The sequence below is a fragment of the Caloenas nicobarica genome, chromosome 1 (genome assembly GCF_036013445.1).
Source record: "Caloenas nicobarica isolate bCalNic1 chromosome 1, bCalNic1.hap1, whole genome shotgun sequence".
Classification (NCBI taxonomy): domain Eukaryota; kingdom Metazoa; phylum Chordata; class Aves; order Columbiformes; family Columbidae; genus Caloenas; species Caloenas nicobarica.
In genome coordinates this window covers 63,347,019-63,371,741 of record NC_088245.1, presented here as the reverse complement: position 1 = coordinate 63,371,741, position 24,723 = coordinate 63,347,019, and the positions used below count along the sequence as shown (strand labels likewise).

Here is a 24,723-nt window from a genome sequence, read left to right as displayed (position 1 = left end):
CTACAAGGCAGAGAAGAGCAGGTAAAGAAAAGGAGGGGATTTGCAGTAGAGATGAGAATAGAGGGTCAAATAGGAAGAAAGACAGGGAGGTAGCTGGAGGGGGCAAGTTGACAGCTCTAAGGGAAAGGGTAGCATATTTCCTTAAAATACAGATATTTGCATTCATTGAACATGCATCTCAGATCTCTAGGTGGAGAGGCCTTAGTTAAAGAAGAGGAGAATGGGATCCTGGACCCTGGTAAAATGCGTCCCGTCTTTTGGCAACTGAGCATCTGGCAGGATGGGCTCTTTCAAGGGGCATATCATAGTTATCTGAGGCATAACTGTCTGCCTTCCGGTCTGCTGCTAATAACTAAGAGAAAAAGGGAAATTAGTCCTGCCTGAAGCTTAGCAGAGTGGAGCAGAAGTGAATCTTGGCCCCGGTGGGCATCACTTCCTGATACAGTGCGAATTTTCGGCATTTTTTTTCTTATTGCGCATACATGAACACTACGTGACTGGCAAGAAAGCTGTTCATTCCCAATCAAAAGATGCTTTTTTCCATCTATCATGAGTGTATTTACTGTATCTGTCTTCCCCTCTGTACTTGGCTGAGACATGTGTTTTGATATGCAAACGTAGCAGACCTGCCTACAATCTTTTCATTACCTTTCGGTATTTCAGCTGCTTGATGAGATCAAAGAGGTTAACTGAATTAGGAATCTCCTAACCACAGCAATTTGGAAACGTGCAACTGTTAGCAATGCACACTGGGCCTTTCCCTCCATTTGTTCCCCCTCCTTCGCATATGTACCCATCACAGCTTCAAACACTGAATCAGATCTGGAGAGACGCGTTAGGAAGTGAGCAAACCAGCCAATACAGGCAAACTGAAAAGCTTCTTAAAAGTGAGAAAATGTGCTACAAGGACTTCAGATCCCAAGTCAATTGAATCACTCATGGGTAGGCACGAAAAAGAAACCATATGTCATCTCAGAAACTAAATATTTGAGAATTAATTCCGCTTTTACTCGCCTGTCAAAGCTTGGCTTCCAAATTTAGCCTTCTCATTCTTGCCAGTGATATTATTAGCCCTCTGCCACTGCTCAGGTGCCACACTGATGGACAGAACTGCTCAAATAAAGGGCTTTTTGGCTGGAAAGGCAAAGTGAATAAAACAGCATGGTGGAAGGGCTGCAGGTGGCTTTTAGAAGTTTTTCAGCAAAATGAACAACAATTTATTTTGGAGCAGCCAAGAGAATATTGGCTGAATTGAGATGCTTTGATTGTCTTACTTAACCCTTTTGAATCCTTTCTCGTTTTTCTTTTTAATGCAAGTGCAATTTTAAAAAATGCTGTTTGGAATGAAAGTCAGAAGTTTTATTATAAGAAAATGACCATATTAGACATTTTGGTTATTTCATATGGAGCATATCAACTTTTTTTAAAGTGATACTTAAATTTCCCTCTTTTGTAACATCTCAAAACTGGTAGAAAACCAGAATTGAACATATAACTATGCAGACACTTTGCCCTGCTTTTCAGGTGTTCTGCTGCCAGGGACAGCCCCTCAGAGACGACAGCATCCAGGCAGGCCCACAGTGGCCAGGCAAGTCTGACAGCCAACTGGGAAGCTGGCTCAATGTCAGGGTCTGGATTGAGATTTGGGATGTCCCTGGCAAGACCTAGGCCTGGCTGTGGTGTGGTGAGCCTGTAGTGCTCGTGGGACTGGAGCTGCTACCCTGGCTGAAGGCAGCTCCCAAGGGCAAGGGTCAGTTCTGGTGGGCATCTCCCTGCTCCCATCACCAACAACCAGAGTTTCCGAGCTGATCATGTAGATGTAACATAGGACCTTGTCTTCCTCTAGTTCTTAAAGAAGTTTTTGTCATGAGGGGCAGGAGATGCAGAATTTGGCCTCAGCCAGTCCTGACTTACCTGCTACCATTCTGTGGCTATGGCTGAGCCTCTACATCAATGAGAAGAGCCTCAAGGCTGCTCTGGTACTGTGCAAGCGGGAATGGACCATGTACAGCACCTATGAGCATGTCTCCACATCCAGCACCACAGCACCTGGGCAGTGTGGGGAAAACGTGAAGGTAGTTTGGCAGTCAGCTTCCAACTTGTGTTAAAAACATCTCTGATCTACATCAGTTTCACAGACTCAACCTTTAAGGTGAATGCATAAAGAGAGCCATGTACTATGGTGAACTTTCTGACGTCTGAGTGTATCACACAGTGAGAGAAACAGGATAGCTGTGTCTTCAGCAAAGAAGAATCCCTTGGGTGTTACAATGCCATGTATCCTATTTCTACACTGTATTTCTAGACTTAGAAGCTTAATAAAGCTCTCTTCTGGGGCACAGAAACCAAGCACGTGTTTTATGGAGCAGGTTTTGATCACTTAGCTGCCTGTTCATTTCAATATGCTTGAGAGTAATTAAACTTCATATGGAGCTTGTTGGAGTTGCTCTAAATTTCCACTAAGTCAAGGATCTGACTAAGTACAGGGGTATTTCTTTTTTTTCAGTACAACTAGAGAGTCTGTTTCATGGCAAGTTCTTCTAGATCATTGAGTGGTTTTGTGAAACTGCTGTCAAACACGGTATTTATTAGGGTTGTGCACAAACACCTAATGTTGTGAACACCCTGCATACATATATTAATGTCACATTCAGGCTGCAAAACATTTATAACTGTCACGTCTTTCCCCGTCCCTCTTTTTGCATGTTTCCAAACACATAATCAGCCCTGCTCCTGGCTGACTGATGAGGTAGGTAGAGTAAAGTCGGATAGCACCCTTTGTCCTCATGTTGCTGTGCAGCCTGGAGACTTCAGAGGCTCTGTGCACAGGGACTTCAGTTTCTGGGTTGGTGGGTACGTGGCAGGGACAATAATCCAATGTTTGGGATTGCAGTTGAAAAATACATGGTACGAAGGAACTCCACCAGGGTCTCTTTGTGGTGTTGAGGGAGTTGTTTGTTGGTTTTAGGTGACCTTAGATATTCTTGTAGAACATATAGAGGTATCCTCAGGAACTGGGGCCCTTCTATCCTGTTTACCACTTGAGGTCCCTTCAGAGACCTCAAGCCACATCTCATGGCCTCACACCACTCTGTTGGACCCTGGAGCTGTAGGCAGAGTGCTATCTGCAGGACTCTGCTGCATTAGCAGTGCTCACTGTTTTCCTTAGTAAAGATCACAGAGTGATTTCCATGAAAATGTAACAGGTCCTACAAGACCACATAGAGCTGTAGTATTTGTCATCCTCCTACCCTGTCAGTCAACATGTGGAGGCTGTTTAAACTGGCCAACTTCTGCTAACATGCGGTCGTTTCTCAGAAAATCTCTCACAGTTGCATGGGTTTGGTGTAGGCTTTAGTAATTGTATCAGCTGCAGAGGCCCTAACGTGTGCCATAGAAATATCTGCCGCTAACCAGTTCTTCTACTGCAGCTGCAAGGACAGGTGTCTCCTGAAAAAGCGTGAATAGCAGCATAGCTCATTAGTGTCTCAGGAAGTCAGAGAAGCAAATGAGGTCCTCTGGGGAGTAGGAGCTGGGTGCTTGGGCAGGGAGGCCCTCTGCAAAACTGGGAATGAGTTGAGTTGAGGAGAAGGCTTTGGATGAGCCTCTATGGGCTATTCTGTGTCACCCGCATTTCTAGAACAAGGCAGTGGCTCGCTCTGTCCCATGCCATGTGTGGAAACCCTACCTGCTTGCAGAGCTGTGGCCAAACGAAGGCAAAGACCCACATTTTTTTATTTTATGAAACCAGGTAGTCTCATATGCCAAGTTGGATCCTACCAGTTATTTTAGATGAAGGAATATGTTGCCAGAAGTGGTCAGAGCTAAGTACGGTATACTGGCTTTGGAAACAACTTCATGCTGATTCCTGAAGTCTGACAGGTAAATGAGTTCAGATCAAGCACGTCGTGGCGAAATCCAGCATGCTCTCTGTCACACCTGCTGGACACCTTGCACTTCTGACCCACATCATCCTCCCAATCCCATCAAGCATAACCCCTTACAAATGTCCTTCTGGAGGCAGTCATCCATATCCTGCAATGGCATGAAACACCCATGCATGGTCCAGCCTTTGCCACAGTCCCCTGCCTATCAAGCAACATTATTTCAGTGAGGTCTTAGGCCTTACAGTCCCCACAAGCATTGTTAATAGAGTGATACAGTAGCTACCCTACTATTATTTCTTCAGCAGAAAAGCTTCAGAGAAAATGTCTTGAAAACAGGAAATCTGACTTTTCATCAGACTTACTGTTACCAGCCTGTGCAAAGACTCAGCGTTCTGAAGTTGTGCTTTCAGTGTTAGCCCACCTCCGTCAGCAGCTTCTGGCTAGTGGCTCCCACTACCCTTGCTAAGGGAGCAATTTGGAGTTTGTTAGAGCTCGTTTGGGCTCTACATTTGGCTCTGTGTCTCTGGAGGTGGGAAGAGCCTGCCCCATTGCCCCTCAGTTGCACGTGGCGGGGTATGCTTATCTAGACCCCTGTGCTGCCTCCCTGCCTGGTCTGCCCAGAGGACTCACACTGTCAGAAAGAAAATTCAAATAAACCATTATATTTAAATAGTAATTTTGTATCACTGGTTAGCCATGTACCACAGCTATACCATTACTACACGACTATTTACACATGCATATACAGCAACTACCCCTCCATATTTTCCACCAAGGCATCAGTAAACCATGGTAAAAGCCACAGTCCTCTGATTTCAACAAAAAAAGTTATTTTTGTGTTGCTGAAATGGGGATCAGAAAGAAAGGGAGTGACCACAGCCCCACTTACCTCACCACATAGTAATAACCGTGCCTGGAAGCAGAAACCAGACATATCCAAATGAAAGAGCAGGATTGTCTATCTAACAGTGGGCGTTAATTAACCCCCTGAACAAATCACTAAGTGCAACATTTTTCTTTTCGTGATCTTGTCACATGATGATTGTACCTCTTTCTGGAAGTTAGTTTTTGGCCAACTATTATGGGATTCAATATAGGTGTAATTTGGGGAAGTTGTATGGTGTGTGACACATGTGCCGAGTAGCTGAGCCAATCTGTGAACTGTCAGTGATGTTTTGTGCCGAGATACCTTGAAAAGTAAATTCAAAGACACTCCACAAACAGTATTAGAAAAGAGTTGTTTCCCTATGGCTGATCATGTTGGCAGAAATATTGAAGATTCCTTGTAAGAGCAACTGCTGAGTCCTGTGACATCTGATGTTAAACCAGATAGTTTGCACAGATTGAATGCCATGTCCCATTTCCCTTCTGCTAGGAAAGACTTTCCCTAAATTTACCACATGAGGAGAATCTGTTGCGAGGCATCTCAGGCTAGACTGGGCTTAATGGGTGCCTAAGGCTTTTTTTCCAAGCACATATATGCTGGGATACATCCAGCTGTGGATGCACTTTTCCTTTTTGCTGTGCATAACATCTGTGCAGTGGGCTTTTGTTTGGCTGGCTGGCGGTTTTCTCCTCCTTCCCCCAAGCTGCTTTGGCTGCTCACCCAGCTTTTTACCAAATTGCAAATTTATATTCCTTCTGCTTTCGGCAGGCCCATATGTGGAACTGTCAAAATGTCACAGGCATCAATTGTGAAAGGTTAGTGCCACATTATAGTCAGCGAGCTTATTAATAGGGAAATGATTGGGTTTTGGAGAGGGGGAGGGAAGGACAAATGGGAATCCATTTTCCAGGCACCTGCTTCTTCTACTTAACATTTCTTCTTGTCATATATATATTTTCAGGAAGTGGTTGCCATCTGCATAGGAAAAAATTAGCTACAGACCCCAGGAAGAATGAGGCTGTTCTTTGTGAGATCCCAGCAAGCTGGGAGGGGGAAATGGAGAGGCAACAAGAGCAAGTTGGCCAAATTCATTCAGATGTTGAGTGACAGGAGATGTTCATTTTCATTGACCCAGTGACTAGAGACAGGATCGTGCTGCAAAAATTGGCTCCCAGTGTCAAACTGGGAGATTGTGGGTCTTGGTTCCATGATTTCAGCTTGACCCAAGAAATAGTCATGATGTTCTGTTGCTCTGCAGGTGCCTGTATATAGATGGGACCTACTGTTTTGCTTATTTATGTCTCTGTGCTTTTTCAGATTTAATCAGATTTTATTCAAAATCACCACTGAAAAAATTTCCCATATTCTACTGCAAAGCTTTTATCTGTCCAAGGCATTTTTAGGGCTTCTTGTACCATCATTGCAGAGAACCTAACTCACAATCCTTAATGTATTAATCCTCAAAACAACCTGATGAGAGGAGATTATTGCAGTTTATGAGAACTGAGGCACAGAAAGCTTGACTTTTGTGCCATGCTATTCTGTGAGACAGCAGAGAGTAGTATCTGAATCTTTATAGACTCTCCACTAGTACCTGAATCACTGAAACATCCTTCTCATGCCTCATTTTTCCTTTGGCTTTTCCACCTTGTTTTTTTTTTGTTTGGTTGGTTTTTTGTTTGTTTGTTTGGGGTATTTTTTGTTTTTTGTTTGTTTGTTTTTTAAATCAACCCCATGTCCAGCCGAAAGCACTGGAGCCATCCACTAGAGAAGCAGGAGGAGGATGAAAAGTGCTCAGACCCTACCAAAAATTTGAATCTGTGTTGTGCTGTTACCCTCTACAAAGAGCCAAAGCACAGTGTAGGTACTTGTCCTTTGGGTTAGTATGGAGTTGCTATTTCACAGGAACCACTGCACGGTTTTTGAACTGTAGCTTACAGCCAGCGACAGCTTGACCTAGATTCAGATGAGTGACCTAAAGGTGAAAGGCACCATAGTCCATGGCTGAGCCTCTGGGACACCAACCCTCCTTCACTCCTGATTATTCCCTTTTTGACATGGCGGAAAAGGCCCTCGAGGTGACTGATCATGTGCTGCTGGGGGGTAGTATGCATCTGACCTTTTTGGTAGGAATGAGCTTGAAAATGAGGCAGAGAAAAAAGGAATGAATATTAATAATCGGATTGTCCTGGGGATTCTTCAGTGGCAATGAGGCCCATTGTGCCCTGGAATTAGGGTGAGCACCACGCACAAGTGGCTCTTTGTTGCTCCCTGAATGCTGCTGGTAGGTGAAATTTAATCTCACCATTCATGATAAAAACCAAGAAATGGGGATTCTGCGGTGGACACAGCCAGTGAGAGGTCCCTCTCTCATGGGGCAGGAACTTCCCTGCTCCTCCCATGCTCCTGCTTGTCCCTCTGCAAGCGAGCTGATGGCCAACACATGGGATATGGGACTCTGGTGTGTGGCAAGGCTGAGTCTCAGGTCAGTCACATCAGGCAGAGAGGAGGCAGGGATGGGCGGGTGAGGGGAGGAGGGAGGGAGGACATGCATATAATGTGGGGATATTGCCTTTATTCATTCCCAGCTTTGCACCTCTCCGTGCGCACGTTGGGGATTTCAGCTCTCCCCTGCTCCAGAGGCTGCTCTTGCTCTTTCTTGTTCTTGCTGCTTTTGCTGCGGGAGAGGAGGTAGCACTGTGTAAAACACCAGATCCAAATTTCATATGAGGTTTCTGGGATTGTGATCGACTGTACAGAGCCCCAGGCACCAATGCATATAATGAGAGCATGATGTGAGACATGGATCAACTTGTGGACATTTCTTCTTGCCCCAAGACTTCTTTCCAAACCCTCTGAGCGCAGCCTACCCAAACCCCACTGACACTTCAGTTGTGAGCTCTCCTCCTATGACACCCTGCTCAACACCACATGTAAGAGTTGTAAGAGCCGTGCTTAAGTGGTTTTTAGGGATGTGCATGTCCCTGTTTTCTAGATGGTGCCCTGAAGGCACAGAGGTGTCTAACAAAACAGCCGAAAGTCTGATTCTCCAGCTGGAAGTGGCGGCCCTAGTGACGTCCCCAGTGAGGTGGGCATTGGGGTGGGGGTGTGTAGCCCCTCAGGCATGGGCACTGTGGTGCCAGGCCTGGGCAGGAGAGGACCCACTGGGCCCCATCCCTGGCAGCAGGCTGGATGGCCTCCTACAGGCTCCAGGGGCCCTACTGCAGAATATCTGAGCTCAAAACCTGGGTTTTGGGCAATTAAGCAGCCGTCCCCTCACCTCCTTCTTGTGCCAAGCAGAATTTTAATGTACTTCCAATTTCTCTTTTTAGCACGCATAAAGAAAAAAAGAAAAAAAAATAATCGTCTATAAGAGAAGTTCTTTTCAGACAAATAGAGAAGCTTTCAATGCTGATATATTTTCCCCCACTTTTAAATGGTATCTATTTAAATGCAGATTTTCTGGTTTCCTATGTGGAGCTTGGAAGAAACGCCTTTCAATTTAAATGTTAATAGAAGAGTAAACTTCAAAATCAAAATTTCTTCATGAGGGAGAGTGTTTTCTCTCAGCTTTAAATGTCTTTCTGTACTTCCTCCCTCCTTCTCCCGCATCCCCCTTCTCGTCCCAGCCCCCAGCCCAGCCTCACTTGCATTAAGCAGTCTTTAAAAAAAAAAAAAATACACCTTTCAGAGTTCCAGAATTAAAATGTTTAATGCTGGGCTCTATGGAATAAGTATGTTTGAGCAGAATACTGGGGCATTGATAGAGCAGAGGTACCATCCCTCTACCTCCAGCCTTTTTCATGCGGGCCATTTATCAAACCTGCTGCTATGAATGCTTTATGATAGGATCATTCTCAGGCTTGTGCTGCATAATATTGTGCCAGTGGTTGGGGCAGGGGCTAACAGAGAAAAAAAAACCTTTAGGAGAATGTTTTAGTTGATCCTGAATGTGAGCAAGGCTTTGGTGCTGGGTGGGGATGGGCGGCAGAGGAGGGAAGTCAAATGCAGAGATGATAAGATGAAACAGAGGAGGCATTACCAAGTCTCTTTCTTTCTGTATTACCCCTTCTGCTCCTCCTGTGGCCCATTCCTGCCTACCTCCAACTCTATCTTCAGGGGGATCTTAGGGTAAATCTGCATTTTACAAAAGACCCTTAACACTGCTTGATACTGGGGGTTTACATACAATTCTGTTTCTTGCTTCCTGTCACACTCCATTTGCCACCTTTAATACAAACCTTTCTTAAATTTTCCTCATCACTCTCTTCCATTCTCCATCTGGTTTTGTCCTCTCTTCTCTCCTCACTGAAAGAAAAATAGATGAGAAACTCTTCCTGGTTTTTATTTTGCTTCCTTCTGGCCCTCATGAGCCCTGGGCACCTCTGCAAGAAGTAGTTCAAGAGATACTAACTGAAGATTAAATTCTAATAAACTTTCACATATTTAGTGGACGTGTAGAGACTGTGATGGTGACTGGCATATAAAAAAAGCAGAGTAAAACAGGACAGAGCCTGCTGACTGTAGAAGGAAACCTTTGTAAACTAGAAAATAAAGCCATTACCATATATAATAAGATATAGGGCTTTCTATATCCGGATTATTTTCACGGAGCTGTGACTGTACTCTGTACATCACTGTTATCTGAATGCCTCCAAATAAAAAGTGGTGAACTGGCTGCCACGGCACCCCTGGGAGACAGGAGAAAGTCTGATTTTCAGAGGAAAGCTTTGTAGCACCCAACCCTCCCTGATTTCAGGGAAAACAGAGCTCACCAGGCTCTTCGCTCTAGATGTTCAGTGCCTTGCAGGTGGGGATGCTGGAGGGACCACTTGTCCCCAAGGCGTCTCTAGGTGCCTGGAACACCCTGTCAGGGCTGTGTGGTGAAGCTTGCCCTGATGCCCTGCTCTGCATCTCCTCCTGTGCCCTGTACCTAATAGGAGGGATAAATGGAGTATTGCAGTCTTCAGTATCAGAGAAATGCTTCTCACCAGCACTGAAAGTACTTCACAAAGAAGGGTGTCACCTTTGCCATGAAACCCAGAGCCCATCACAGCTTTCTTTCAGATCGTTGGAGAATGCAGGAAAGCTTCCATTTAGAAGGCTGAGCTTTCTATACGGCATCTTCCACTGCTGCAGGGGCTGGAGGTGCTGGGCGCAGGGAGATGGTGCCTCACGTCCCCTGGGAATGATCCCCCTGGCCAGGCTAACGTGGTGCTGAGGGACTGTGTTGTTCTTCCTCCCTAGCAAGATCATCCTTGTGGTGAGGTGGCTCAAAGGAGAGGTCACTTAAAGTGAGAGGTAACCAGCATAAAGAAGAGCGTACTCCCTGAGTTCTTCAAGGTAACAGAAAGCGAGAAAAATGAAAAAAGCACAGCTCTAATCTGAAAGAGTCCCAAAGTTCACATTGAAGTTGAGCATAAGCCATTTTATTAAATATGCCTCAAATTCTTCAACACCTGCATAATCCGTCAAAGCTGTGTAGCGAAAAGCCTCTTGGCATGGCTGCAACTGGGAAATGTTTGCTTTGTGTGGCCTCACCCAGCAGGAGCAGGAAAGATTAAAGTTATGAATATGAAGAAGGATGGCCAAAAATGCAGGTGCCTCAGACTTTCTTCTCTGTTTCTAGGGAATGAGAGAGGGAAAGGGGGAATGAAAGGGTTGACTGGACAAATTACAAGTGTACTCTGCTGGGACTGAAGCTTGGAAATGTTCCTGGATGATCATATATTGTAGTGCTAAAAGCCCAGATAGTAAACCTGGAGAAAGACTTCAAGATCAGTTCTTGAACATCACTGAATAAGTAGAAATGATCAGCCTCAGGTGGTTTCTGAGAAAAAAAGCTCTCATCTCCAGAATCAGAGAAGGGGAGGGAATGGCTGGGAGTACCGTAGGGTAGGGTAGGATAGGATAGGATATGGTAGCGTAGAATAGGTTATGGTAGAGTAGAGTAGAGTAGAATAGAGCAGAGCAGTATAGAGTAGAGTGGAATGGAATGGAGTGGAGTGGAGTGGAGTGGAATGGAATGATGCTGTGGCATAGGCCCAGCTACTCTGGCCCACCGCATCAGGGGCTGTAAGGGCAAAGCTTTTGTTTCCTTCCTAGCCTGCTGTCGCTCAGAACTTAGTAGCAACACACCAGATAATAAAAAATCCTTCTTCTTCTCTGACCAAAGTTTCTTTTTCAGCAGAAGGAGGAGTAGGGTTGGGGCAAAAGGCTGAACCCTTCTATGGGATGGTATCCACAGACATCTTTCTCCCAACACCTAACATAAGTTTTCTGCCTTATACAGTAGAACTGTATCTGATGTGTTAAATTTCTGCTGTACAAATGCCTCCTTTATGCATTGACCTGTCTAATATCTGCACAAGAAAGTCTCTTGAAGACAAATCCATCTTGTCAGCCTCAAGAGACACTTTTTCTCACTTTTTTCCTCCCTGCACTTAAACAAGCTTTGTTTCCTTCCATCTCTACTGCCTTCATAAATCTCTCACTTATTATCTAGGGGTTCTCTTTTGTCTCCTCTCTGCTTTACAGGAGCAAAAGGCAAGAGTAAAATCAGGACTTGATGGTGCTTTCAGCAACTGCAGAATTTCTTAAGCTGCTGTAATTTTTCCAAATACTGGAGGAACTGCTTTCAGACAGTAACACACTAGTGTGACCTGGTCTGAGATGCCCCCTCCCTCTCTGGCGCTTTATGAGAAGGTTCACTGAAGGCAATAAACTGCAGTGTCAAGTAGAGTTTGCTGTTTGTCAGCATGAACCTCTGAAGGTGTCAGCCTTTGTAGAAGACAGGACTTCATTCCTCCCCTGATGAACGGCTCACCTGACTCTGAAGTTACGGGATTTCTTATGAAGGAAGGCAAACTGAAGAGCCTGCAGCTGGCGCCTTCCTTTTGTGATTGCTTCTGTTTTACATAACTGTAAGAACACTTAAGTACTCTGATGGAAGAAATAATGTGTCAGGATGTCCATTCTACACCCCATCCTGAGGAATGCATTGACTAGCACAGACCACAGCCAGTTTGTGAGGCTTCCTATCAGCATCTCCATATAGGCGAGTTCATACAAGCTGGCAACCAAACGCAATACTTTGTCACACAAACAACAAACTCTAGTCAAGAGAAGATAAGGGGATTTTCTGGTTTAGAAGTTACACATGTATCTTATAAACACCATTGCACCTCTTGTGATATGGAGGCTCACCTACATCCTTCAGAGTGCCGCTTCCTCTTTTTGTGAGGGCCTTCTGCTGCTCTTTCTCTCATCTCTGAGGGGGTTGTGTTTTAGCATTTGTGTTTGTGACATGCGTATTTCTGAGTCACTCTCCGGTGCAGAGTATTTACATATAAATATAATCCACTGTTGCCTTTGTTGAAGTGGATTGTACTCATTGTGATTGCATTACAGTAATCTTTAAACTGAAGACTAGGTTGCCACATGATTCAGTAAAAGGCACTCAGAGATTTTAACTGAGTCTCAGGTAGACTAATACGTATTTCTTCTCTTATCTCTGCATACTTGAAGTGGAAAGAAAATATTAAAACTCCACCCTCTACTTGCCAACCTCATCCAAAATACAGTTTTAAGCTGTGCAGAGAGAATTGTGAGAGCCACGAGATGCGACTCAAAATCACTTGCATTAATACTCACTTGTTTATTGTAGCTGGGAGCTTCAAGGGTTGGCATTCAGTAAAAGGCACATCTGTCCATTTCTACATCTTGCCCCCTGTGCCGTTTTGGGGTGAGGCAAGAGAAGGAGGGATGTCAGAGAAAGGTACCCCTGTGCTGCTGATTCTTTGTAAGAGAAGTCATTCAAACGAAGGTTGGTGAAATCTGGTAAATTGTGATCTTCTTGCATGTAGTTCTTGAACAATTTCCAATACATATATTTGTTTGGAAAAAGAGGAAAATGGAGTGGTTTAGACTCTTTTCATGTACAAATGTTTTTGATCCCACACTGGTAAAGGCAAATGAGAATGAATCTAGTACAGGTGGGTGTCATGGTCCATTCTGTGATGGACTCATGATGATGAACATCGCCATCAGGGACTTGGAGAACAGATGCCCTGATGGTGATGTTCAGGCAAATATTCTTCTTCGGACTGACTCTTACAGAGGGTACAGATTAAAGGGACCTGCAATGAAGGATTATGTTAAAGATTTGTGCTATCCCAGTCTATTTCTGCTTGTGGTGATACTAGATTCTCACATTGGGTCCTAGAGGAGCACAGAGATACACTTGTGATTTCCTTTTAGGTTTCCCCTTTTGTTAGGACATCTCAGGAAAGAACGGCACTGTACCCAGAATGTCTTCTAAGCTGTTTGAGATATTCTGGATACAGACTTCAGGGTCCTTAGTCCCTGTGGACCTTTCTCTATTGGGAAAAGGAGGGGATGGAGGATGGACTGTCTGAAACACTATTTGCACTTTCTGATGATCTGATAACTGTATTTTGATCTGGTAACAAATGTTTGAGAACAAGTGGCTTCTAAAAGGAAAATGAGGTGCTATGTAGTTAAAGAGCTGGCCAGAAAACTTGATAATATAGATACAATTATACACTCCTCCACAAACTTTTCACGTAGCCATGGGCAGGTTGACTATTCTCATTTTGTCTTTCACAAGAAACTCATATTCTCCTTACTGTATGTGTTGTGAGGAAAGAAATCTCTAATATTTTAGAAGTTTTATTCAACTCCCTGTGGAAAGGAAGATAGATATCAACAGGAAGACTGAGCCCTTGCTTTAGAAAGATGACTTGCAATTTCAAGGAAGAGGACAGAACATCAGAAGTCAAAATGGCATATTGAAATTTTCAAGAAGCAACGCTGATTCAGAACATGTTACGTTTGCAGCTGCTGGGGTGTGAAACTTCTTCCACGATGTGACAACCAGCATGAATTACTTTATTGCTCATAACAAATACAGATGGACAGATATCAGGGTGAAATAAAGGGCAGGGGCATTTGCAAAGTGACAGAGAGAACCTTCCACCACATGCTGCTTGGAAATAAACAGATCGTAATCAGCTCTTCTGCCTTTCTTTATCTTCAGAAAACCTTTAGAGTTAATATTCCCCAGCAGAAGACTAAAATGCTTTTAGGAAATGCACGTTGCTTTATAAAAGTCTGTCTCTATTTTAAGGAGGTTGTCTAAAATGCTAATGTTTCTCTTTTCATCACGATTCATGAAGCCTGTGGCTTTCAAATTTACCATTTCAGTTTCAGTCATGGGAACTGGATTACTTCATTCCCTGTCCTTTCTCAAGTGTTACCAATCAAGAAATTTTTTGTTTCCAGCCTACAAGAACATGATGCCTATATTCCTTGAGTGATGATCCACACTGTTTTTGAGTCAGGATTGAGTTCCCTGCCTATTACATGTGGCAGCACCTGTAGCAGAGCTAGGCATGGAAAGTACTCCCAAGGGGAAGATATTCCCACGTAGCTTTTAGTCTGTTAATATAAAAAAGAAAATGAGATGAAGATGGTGCCTCTAAAACATGAGTGGAAAGATAATGTTGCACTTTCACCCACAAGTGATGGTGGTATTGAAGTCCATGCAGTAAATCATTGAAAATACTTACTGGTCATATAGGCAAGGCATTGCAAGAAAACTTCTGCATTATAGGTCTTATAGAACAAGCAATGTAATAACTTCCTTCCTTGCACCCTGTAGTTACATTTCTAGAGGTTTGGGTTACTAGATGGTGGCGAAGGGGAGTTCATAGTACCCCTGCAATCTGTGCACTTTGCTACAGTGTGAGGACTTGGGATGGGTACCCAGGAGAGGATCAGCTGTCGAGCCAGCTAAGCAGTGCACAGCACTGAGCTCAGATAAGGTGTGTTTGCTGGTACAGCTCCTATTTGGCTGCATAAGGTTCAACGACACATTTTGCTGGCATAGCCTCTCCTTCAGTGGACTAGGATTGTCATGCCATGATCCTGAGGTGCTGCAGTTACTCGGAGAGGTTTTGTGAAGAATGAAAGAGTGCAGAGAACCATTCATTCCATAGTCTAAAAATAAATAAAAACAATTTCAGAAAAATAAATCAACAAGCATAGGACATGCTCAAATGTCATAAAGTGGTGTTAGATGACAAAGCATGACCCTTTTTACCTTTACAAGATGTATTCAAGAAAGGTCTTATCAGTACAAATCAAACTCAGACAAAACCTCATCAATTTGTACTGATGAGCTATTTTTTATTTATATGGCATCCCTTGCTCCTAAATTAACAGAAAGAATTTATATATTGCCTCGAGTACACAGTGCAAATCTTTGCTTTTCTGCTCTCCTTTCTGTGTCAGGCACCACACCAACAGAACAGTGATCAGAAAAAATACTACTAACGGGGGTTTGTGTCCAGAGAATATAGGTTCCTCTTCCCTGGCCTGCTCCTCACTAAATGGTCTGAGGATAATGATTCGGTTACATACTTTAAGTACTTTCCCACCAAAGAATCCCTTTGATGGACTTGTTCCCAGCACTGACCTCAGTTTCATGGGGGCTTTGACGGATGAGGAGCACCTGGAAAATGCCGTAGGACGAGCCCAAGCTGTTTATGAAACCAACTTTGCAACCCCCTTTCCCAGCTCTGCAATTTGCAAGGGCTGCCCTCAAGGAAGGTTATGGCAGGACAAAAGCCAAGATAGTTTTGAACAGAAAAGAAAGCTTATATTTTATTTATTTCAGATAAGCTCTAATGGATGGGCTTGTGAGGAGTAGACTTGCAACTGGTCGAAGCCGTGGTAATCTTAAAGTAAGCCCACTGAATTTGCAAGAACTAAGATTTTTTTTTTCTTAATATGTGGTATCAAGTCTCTGTCAGAGGTTAGCTCTCTGTTTTTTTTTTCAAGAGAGAATGTAAGCCTAGAGTTAAGATGCTGATGGATTTTGCAGTATTGTTAGAAAGGGAATTTCAGGTTCCATCAGGAAGAGAAAGGAAGCAAACCTCAAAATTTGGCCTAGAAATCTTGGTCCTGCTACTTTAACTCTTCTGTTCAATGGCAAAACTCACGCTGATTTTAGTGGGGTAAACACCATTCCTTAGTTTGGTATGTAGGATGTGGGGTTGCTTGTGATCCCCTCTGAGACCTATGAAAACTGGCTCTGTCAGCCAGTCATTGGGGTGGGCCTGAGGAGTTACTGACACCTTGCAGCCAAATAAAGCTATTTAAATTCAGCTCATTAAAAGCTGGTTGTTAGGGTATGTGTCCATTTGGATGAGCAAGTGCTGTTACCCAGGGTCAACGGTCACAAGCTGAAATGGGACGGTTTTGTAGAGCTGACAGAGGCAGAGAGACCTGTGGTGCTCTTATTGAAAATGACATAGTAAACAGTAAACATTTAATGTTTTTATCTGTCTTTCAAATTGAGCCCATCTCTCCATGGACTGAAAAGCAGGAAGACACTCTGACACAAAGATGCTTACTAACATTTACTGGTTGTTTTAGAAAGCACTCTCATAAATTCCCAAGGAACAGAGACCAGCGATGCCTGTGGGAAGTACGAGTTTCTGCAGGAAATGCATTTTTTTTTTCTGCACCAGACCTCCCTGAATATATTCAAATGCTTTGTGCGGAGTTTTTATTTGATTTTTGGTGGGACGGTCACAAAACCTAAGATAAAAATATGAATTTTAAGATGTGTATCGTATTAAAAGGGCCCTGGTCACTGGTGGGCTGAAGGCGTGGTAATCTTGATGTTGTCAGAGGGAATCCTTGCCAAAATCAGTGACAATCTACAGAAACTAGGTATAGTTTCAAGGGAGGGGTTGTATTCTACAGCTCAATCTTGCATAAGAATTGCTATAATGAACACAGCCTTGAGTAAACTGCCCTCCACTGAATCAAATCATTCTGTCCCAACATATCTGTAGACCTTGTGCACACTTAACATTTTGGATAAGGAGTTCTATAAATCTCTGATGATGCTAATTTATCACTCTTCACGAGTTTCACTGGATCTGCACTGCTGGTATTGGTGGTCCTTTTGATCTGCTGTGGGAAAACGGTAAAAAATACAGAAATTAAGAAAAAGTCAAAGGCGAGCCAAGGAGAAAAGCTGCCACAGAGACTGGTGGATGACTCACAGTTTTCAAATCTTCCTCCCCCTGCCATAAGCATTCTGTTTCTTGATAGAAAGTGGAATCATTGCTATGGGAAGAAAAAAAAAATGTTTCAAGAAGGAAACAAATGTTTGGAGACCTGACTTGGCTGGAATTTTCCCTGCACATATACTTTTAACATGTCAACGCTTAAACTTTCTGTGTATGCATGAGGTGGGATAGGGAACAATCAAATGTTAGTGAAGATGCCCCCATCTGTTCCATTATTTGAGGGTGTAAAGATGCTCTTTAGCTCTCATAGTCCTTGCCAGGTGGTCTCCCCACCCAGATTTCACATAAAAAACAGCTGCGAAGACTATTTTTTTTTCCACAGCACGTGCAGGAGGAGGGATCCCAACAGTCCTATCCTTTTTGCAGATGGCAAATATATGATATAGCTAGATCTGAATTTAAGTGTCCCTTGCATTAGGTTTTGGAAATGTTTTTCCTTTATTTATGAAGTAAATACAGGTCAGCCCCGTGTACCCATATCAGATGTAGCACTCAGTCCCCACTTGCAGAGCAGAAAATGCTTCACTCCAGCCCCTGCCCTCCTCCTACACTCAGTGTTCCCTGGAGTGCTCGAAAACATCGTCACCAAAAATCATCTGACAAGGTCACCATCTAGATGCAAGAGAGGGCAATAAAGTGTCGTATGCCCCAGCCATGTGTCTGCAGTGCATATATTATCTCTGACACCAGCATATCTATGTGCCTCACCATCCTGGAGATACCAAGTGTCACATACACCAATTCTGGATGGCAGGACAACCCAGAGGGGCTCAGGGGCTTGTCCAAGATCACACAGGGGATCAGAACTGAGGTGAATCCCCCATCATGTCTTCATTGGAGTAAAGCATATCAATTTGAGTTGCTTTGCATATCAGTTTGAGTAGATATATCCATTGGATGCAGTGGAGTAACGGATGGCGATGAGAAGGCAGGATTTAAACAGATGTTGTGCTAGTTCCCAGAGATCAGAGCTATTAGGCACAGCATTGCACTGAGGTAATTTGACAGCTTCTAATTCCTGGGCAAATTGTCACAAGTCACTTGGGTGCATCTGCACTGAGCTTCGTTGTGTGGTGTAATGGTCACCTCCTCTGTCTCTCCCCAGCCCAAGCTAGTATCTTACTTTCTGGACTGTCCTCCCTCCAAACCATCCTTACTCAAATCATCCTGTGCCAACACACACTGAAGACCTTGCAGATCAGTAACATTTTGGATTAAGACCATTATGAACCTCTGATGATGTTCACTTATCGCTGTTCACACGCATGTTATTTTTCTGTCTTCCCCACTGCAGATCTGCGCAGGATGACAGCTGGCTTCATGGGCATGGCTGTGGCCATCATCCTCTTTGGATGGATTATCGGGGTGCTGGGGTGCTGTTGGGATCGAGGCCTTATGCAGTATGTGGCGGGGCTTCTCTTCCTCATGGGAGGTAAGGATGTTGGTGTTTGAAGAAACGTGTTTTCCTTATTCTTTTAATGTTCTCTCTTTCCACATGTCCCTCCTTTTCTAAGTCATTGTAGACATGTTTTCAGAAGTTTTGTAGATGATCTGAACTTGGTTTCATTATGAGCGCCTTCTGGTATACATCAAGGATAACCCAACCGCAATTACATGCTACTTCTATCACAAAACTGTGTCTGTAAGTCACAGGACTGGAAATGGTCTTCTTAGTTCTTTAGTCCAGTGCTCTGTTGCTGCAAGTAACCTTGTCACCCTTAAACTTAATAAGCTTAATAAATTTAGTAATAAAAATGTGAAGATTATGCAGATGTTATTCCCACCACTCTCCTGTTTCATAGTGGAACACTCTACTTTGATAACTAGAAACTATGTTCAAGGTCTTAACCTGTATTTATTCCTTGTCAGTTGCTCTTGAGTCAAATGTAGCCTTCAGTTTATGTGTCTCCTTGCTTTCTCTGATGTTCCTATGAAAACAATGGTAACCTTTGTTTTCCTTTTCCCACTCTATATATGCTATTTCTTATAGACTTTTCCCTGTAAGACCAATTATCAATCCAGCAGCCCTTTCTGCCACTTGTTCTTGTTTGTGCTTGCCTTTCTGAAATACAGATGAGAAAGGCAATTCCCAAATAAGGTCTGATTGATGTCTTGTATAAGTGACGTGATGGTTCCCTGTCTCTGCTAGAGATCCCTTTCCTGAGTTGTTTTGTGGTTGTATTTACCTTTTTCCTGCTGTGTCACACTGGAGACTCGCAGTCTCCCTTCAGCTGGATAATACATCCAGGCCTTTGTAATTGTTACTGATGATCTCCCAATTTACAGCAGAGGATCCCTTTCTTACTCCCCAGGTACGTGCCCTGGCACTTTGTGCTTCTGAGCTCCAGCCCTCAAGGTGATCCAATTTTTCCCATGTCATGTTCCAGCCATTCTTACTACAGATGCCATCCAGCTTTCTGCCATCAGGGGGTTTCATGGCACACAGTGACTTGAAATGAAGGGTGTGAGAGGCAAGTTCCAGCACAGTGCTAGGTGAATGTCTCGAAGTGAACAACACTACTTCTGTTCTCTCTTCTCTGCTGGTGGTTTTTGTTTGGTTGGGTTTTCCCCCCCCCCAGGGAGATCATCACTTCACTACATTTGTTTCTCTGTTCATCTGTACTGTGGTGTGACACAGCTAAGTGTGTGAAATACAGGAAAGCTTCTCTAGTCCCAGAAGAGCAGTTAAGTATTTGAGTAACAAGTATTCATGTTCCAGTGCTGTTGGCGCTGGTGACATGGACAGTAGCACTTTTGGTGCCCGCGAACGCATTTGAAGTCTGCTAGTACTTCATGCAAGCACACACTTGTCTATGTGTGGACGTCTGTAAATGTTTGTTGTGGGTGTCAATACTTCATGGGTAATGGGTCTGCCAAATTAGCTTGGTATTTTTTTATGTAATTAAAAGCTTAGTTTGCATGGGGGGCTATTTTGCTCTAATGTGCTCAGATAACTATGTGGTATTTAACGTACTACAGCACGACATTCAGATAAAAACATTAGGACTGCACTAAATAAATACAGAAAACTTAAATTTATTTGAAACTAGCTAAGTCTTGTTTACTAATTGGAAATTTTCACTATATAGGGAAGAGTTTCTAGTGCAGCTGCAGAGATTACTTATTGGCTTAAAGTGATTTGTTTGTCGGTGATTTGAAAGATGGTTGAAAAAAGTTTTCAGGTGAAACAAGACTCAGTGTAACCATGCATAATGGGATGGGTCCCTCAAAGCTTACAAAGCCACCTTTTGCTATGCTCAAACAATATGCGTTACAGTGGAGACAGATCCAAGGTCATGGAACTGGGAACAAAATGTGTCAGTCATCCTCGCAGAAGGAGAGGCTCCCTCTCAGAAAGCAGCCACTTGGAAAAGGTCTCTGGGATCACAGTTGCTGGGATCATCCAGCTGCACAGGAGCTCCTGGTGCAATGCAGCTGCTACATGTGCCCGTTTTGATGGGAATATGCAATAAGAGCACGAGGTGGGGTTATCTCTGGGCAAAACAAAACTATTTCTGGACATCCTAATCTGGTGTCCATGATGAAGAAGGACGTGGAAAAATTGGGAGGGGTTTACAGCAGAGCTACAAGAATGACTCCAGGTCTGAAAACCAAGAAAAACACAGCATGCCACAAAAAAGCCAATTGCTTGAAACTGTTTAGCAGAAGGCTTATAATTGACTTGAACACAGTGTGGAAATATCTATGCAAGGAGAAGCCATCTGATAGGAGTGTGCTCTTTGACTGCATAGACAAAATAATTACAAGATTTGGCTGTTAGAATCTGAAACTAATTGAAATGAGAGGCACCAGATTATTTTATCTGCCAAATTCTGCCTAGATGTGTGATACTTTTAATAAAGATGTGTTGGGAGGAGATCAAACTTATTTTCTGCTCCAGCATAGACAGGTGAATCAGGATTACAAAAGGTTACTCTCTTTCTTGTTTTGCAGAAGTCAGTGGAAACTGCTATGCCTTTCCTGATTTATTTTAACAGCAAATTTTCATAAAGTTAACATATACAAACTAAAGCAGCCAGTTAATAAAATTCACAACTAGAGACATCTAATCTAAAAGTCAGTAGCTATCAATATTTTTAGAATCTGTCACATAGTCATTCCTTCTACAGGCAATGAATCTTTTAATTTGAACCTTTTTATTGCAGGACAGTGTTTGAATACAAAGCTGTTACTTCTGTCACGACACAAATGCTCTCAGGATATCATCACATTGGTTCTCAAAATGCATGGAGCCAGAGTGCCTCTTCATTTTGCCTAACTTTTTCTCTGGTCCCCTAATGGGAAAAATGCTTTGGGAGGCTTATGACATCTGATCTTATCGCAGATGAGAGGAGACAGTGTTAAATTGGTAGCTATATAGTCAGCCTGAAATCTAACTTGCCCTTCTATTTGCAATGCCACTTGTCTTGGCTCTGTTTGCAGCATTTGCTTTGTTTTTATTTCTAGACTAATAGCTTTTCTGCAATGCTTAAACATTCCTGGCTTACCATATCTATGGGTTTTGTCCCTTATTGCCCATAATTCTTTGAACAGGAAATCTCAATGGAGCACTGAGAAGTGTACTGTGATAATCTAACAAGACCAGACGTGGTTGCCTTGGACCTCTGGTTCTTTATTATATTTACTGAACGGTCTTCTTGCTAGCCCATGTGGCAGTGCCTAATAAGGTCTTGCTTTAGTGTGCTAGATCTAATTTCTCAAGTAAATTGCTGAAATAAGTCATTTGTGAAATGCAGGCCGTTATCTGGTATTAGCTGATCTGGAATCCAGGACATGTAAACTGTGATTTAGAGTGTATTTTACACTGTTATTCAGCATGTTTTGTAACAAGTTAAAAATTATTAATAATTCATCTTTTCTGTTTAATCCAAATGCATCTGTATCAACAGCAATCACAGGTCTCTCATGGCTTCCAAAATTCTTTTGCATAATTTTCTAGAATTTGTACTTGGATTTCTTATCTTGAACAACAGCATTTGCCTGACCATAGCAGATATTTTTTCAGTCCCTCGTCTTATACAGAGCCAGATGGATACTGCAAATTGGTTTTAGTATTTTTGACCTCAATTTACATGATGGTAATATCGCATAGCCTCCTGTACCCAAAGTTGCACTATCTGTTGCTGTTTCATTTCCCTATTGTCAGTATGATTTTATCTGGCAGGGTGGGAGAGTTTCTTTTTTGAGAGCTTCTCCATTTGGAATTGTGTTCTTAAGTTTCACTAAGACTAGTTCATTTTATGCATCTTATTAAAGACTCTTTAATTCTATTACAGAAGTGGGTCATACTCAAATTATACATGACTCCAAGCACATCCTCTTGCAGCTTCTTGCATTTTCACTACATGCAAATCATTGAAAATCTGTGCACCAGTAAAAGCTCCATACTGGGCATGTCATCCAGTAATTTTGTAATTTTATAATAATTTCTGGAACCTTAGAAGCATCTGTAACACTGCTTCCAAATGTCAGAGTCCTGTGGCAAACCTGATGTTTTCATGCCCATCAAGTACCTAGTACCTAGTAGTACTCTAAAAGAAATTCAGTTAAACATCTAGCTGAGGAAAACCATGTGGGACATTTTATATATTGTGTTTTGGCCAATGTATTTTTACTTGCACCAAAACCATGCTTTTGCTTTTTGAAGTCTAGACGTGACCTCCTCATCAGTTCTCAGGAAGCAGTGCTCACATTTTCTGGCTTTGAGAAATTCTTTTGAATATATTCAAATCCTTGACTTTTTTGGTTTTGTTATCACAGCAAACCTGTCAATTCATTTGATTGGTGTCTTTACTCCATCAGTAGTAGCTAATATTGCCAAGTCAAAGTCAAATTTCAGTTTTACCTCCAGCTCCAAAGACTTCAGATGCTATGAACTGGCACACTGGCAACCCTACCAAGGCAAATCCCTTCTTTCAGTTCTTCATCGAGTTGTTTAAGATTATTTCCTGTATCATGATAAGCAGACAAGCTATATATACATCTGATGATTGTTTGTTCCACCTGCTCTCCAATGTGTTCATTGATAGGATTGACTTGTTTCAGCATCTCAGATTTGGCTACGTTGGTTGTCCTTCCACAATCATGCAAACCCAGCCTCACCACACTGTACTGTTACTGTACTTGCTTTAAAAAAACAATCTCTGATAGCCGGTTGTTTTCCCAATTCAGTTCTGATTTCATTTCAGTCAGCTGTTTTGAAACATCACATAGCTTGTTTTGTTTCCGTTTATTTCTAGTTTCAAGGGCAGGGCTGACTAAGTACTAAGTGTTCCCAAAACCTCTTCCATCCTCACCAGTGCCTGCCACAGGGAAAGTGGGGTGGCAGGGCTGCCCCATGGTGGCACGCTCCAGTGTTTCGGCAGTAGTTGCATCCTCCCTTTCCCTACCTGGTGCACCTCCCTGCTGACCTGCTGTCCCTTGTCCCAGCTGGAAATACAGAACGGCACTTCCAATATCTTGTTCTGGTACTTGCTTCAGCACAAATTTATCCCTGGCCACATTACACCCCCTGCCAAAGCTACACCACTTGCCTTTGTAAATGTATTAAAAGAATCACAAAGAACGCTTTTTAATCTTCCTTATCAGAGCTCTGTTCTTCTGCTGCACATTCATGCATTTTCCTTTTGTAAGTCTGTAATTTGTATTGAGAACACATTTCAGTGAAATTGTTAGGAGTTTTACTGCATGCCTAACAAGGCAGCCCTTCAGGGAGAGACTTCTGCGTTGTCTTATTTTCTTCCAAATTTACTGCAAATAAATGCAATAAATCATCTCTGCACTTGTTTACTGTTTTACCTGTTCTCTTCACTCTTGTCTGGTCTCTGCCAGTTTTGTCTTGTGACATGCACTTTAGGATCACTTTAGGGTTTTTTCTCCGTTTGGTAGCAGTTTCCTTAGAGAAGCATATAATTTTACTAGCCTTGCAAATATTCATTATTCTTTGCAAAGTCAAGTGTGTTTCTTGCTGTAACCTTGCTTTGAGCCAATTATAAATTTTACCATTAATAATTCAGTCTCTAATTAGTCTATTTGGAAATTATTCCAGCTGTTAAATGCCCTTATTCATGTGATTTAGCTTCACCATGCAGATCTGTAATAAATTGTTCTGTAGGCTCATAGCAGCTCATTCCTTGTCTTTGCCTAGCGACATTTTTGCATGAAATACCATGCTTGAAGCTTTGCTGAGGAGTCTGAAATGCCCTTTTTTACTAGCACCAGAAGTCTTGCTGTACACATGCAGAAGTGCTGTGGAGTTTTTCCTCTCTGATTTTCTGTCCTAGCATTTGCTTTCAGAAACATTGGGAATTTCTTTTATCCTCTCCCCCTCCCTCTTCTCCAATGATGATCTGCCAATCTGGAGGATTCAAGCATCATTTGCCGGCTCCACTTCTGCCGCTGATTTGGGTTTCTTCTGACCCACCTGAGAGTGCTGTGGAGACACTGCTCTTTGCAGCCCATCCATACTTGCAGGGTTAGGGTTACAAAATCTTCGAACCTTTTCCCGCAGCAGAGTTGAACACCTATTCTTTCCAGTGCTGGCTGCTGCAGCAGAGATAAGCAGGCAGGAAAGACGCGTGAGAGGGAAGAAAAAATAAAGTTATGCAGGTGTGCTGGCACAATTTCATGCTTTATTTCAGATATGCAAGAAAGGATGCTTATTAAAGAAATAAAGAACAACCTACTTGTGAATGTATGAGTGCATTCTGCTTTTGTATTCTAATCCAGGGAGAAACAACCTTTTATAAATCATTTCCATCCTTCTCCCTTCTCAGAATTATTTCCAAAATATTCCTTCCCTCAG

The 24,723-nt window shown here is 42.8% G+C and overlaps 1 protein-coding gene across 1 annotated transcript in view; it reads left to right on the top strand.

Moving 5' to 3' along the window:
• TMEM178B (transmembrane protein 178B) overlaps positions 1-24,723 on the top strand; it is a 222,801-nt gene that overhangs the window by 183,834 nt on the left and 14,244 nt on the right. The window contains exon 3 of the mRNA XM_065641701.1: positions 18,193-18,330. Within this exon, the coding sequence (XP_065497773.1) occupies positions 18,193-18,330 (138 nt within the window). The remainder of the gene's footprint in view (positions 1-18,192; positions 18,331-24,723) is intronic.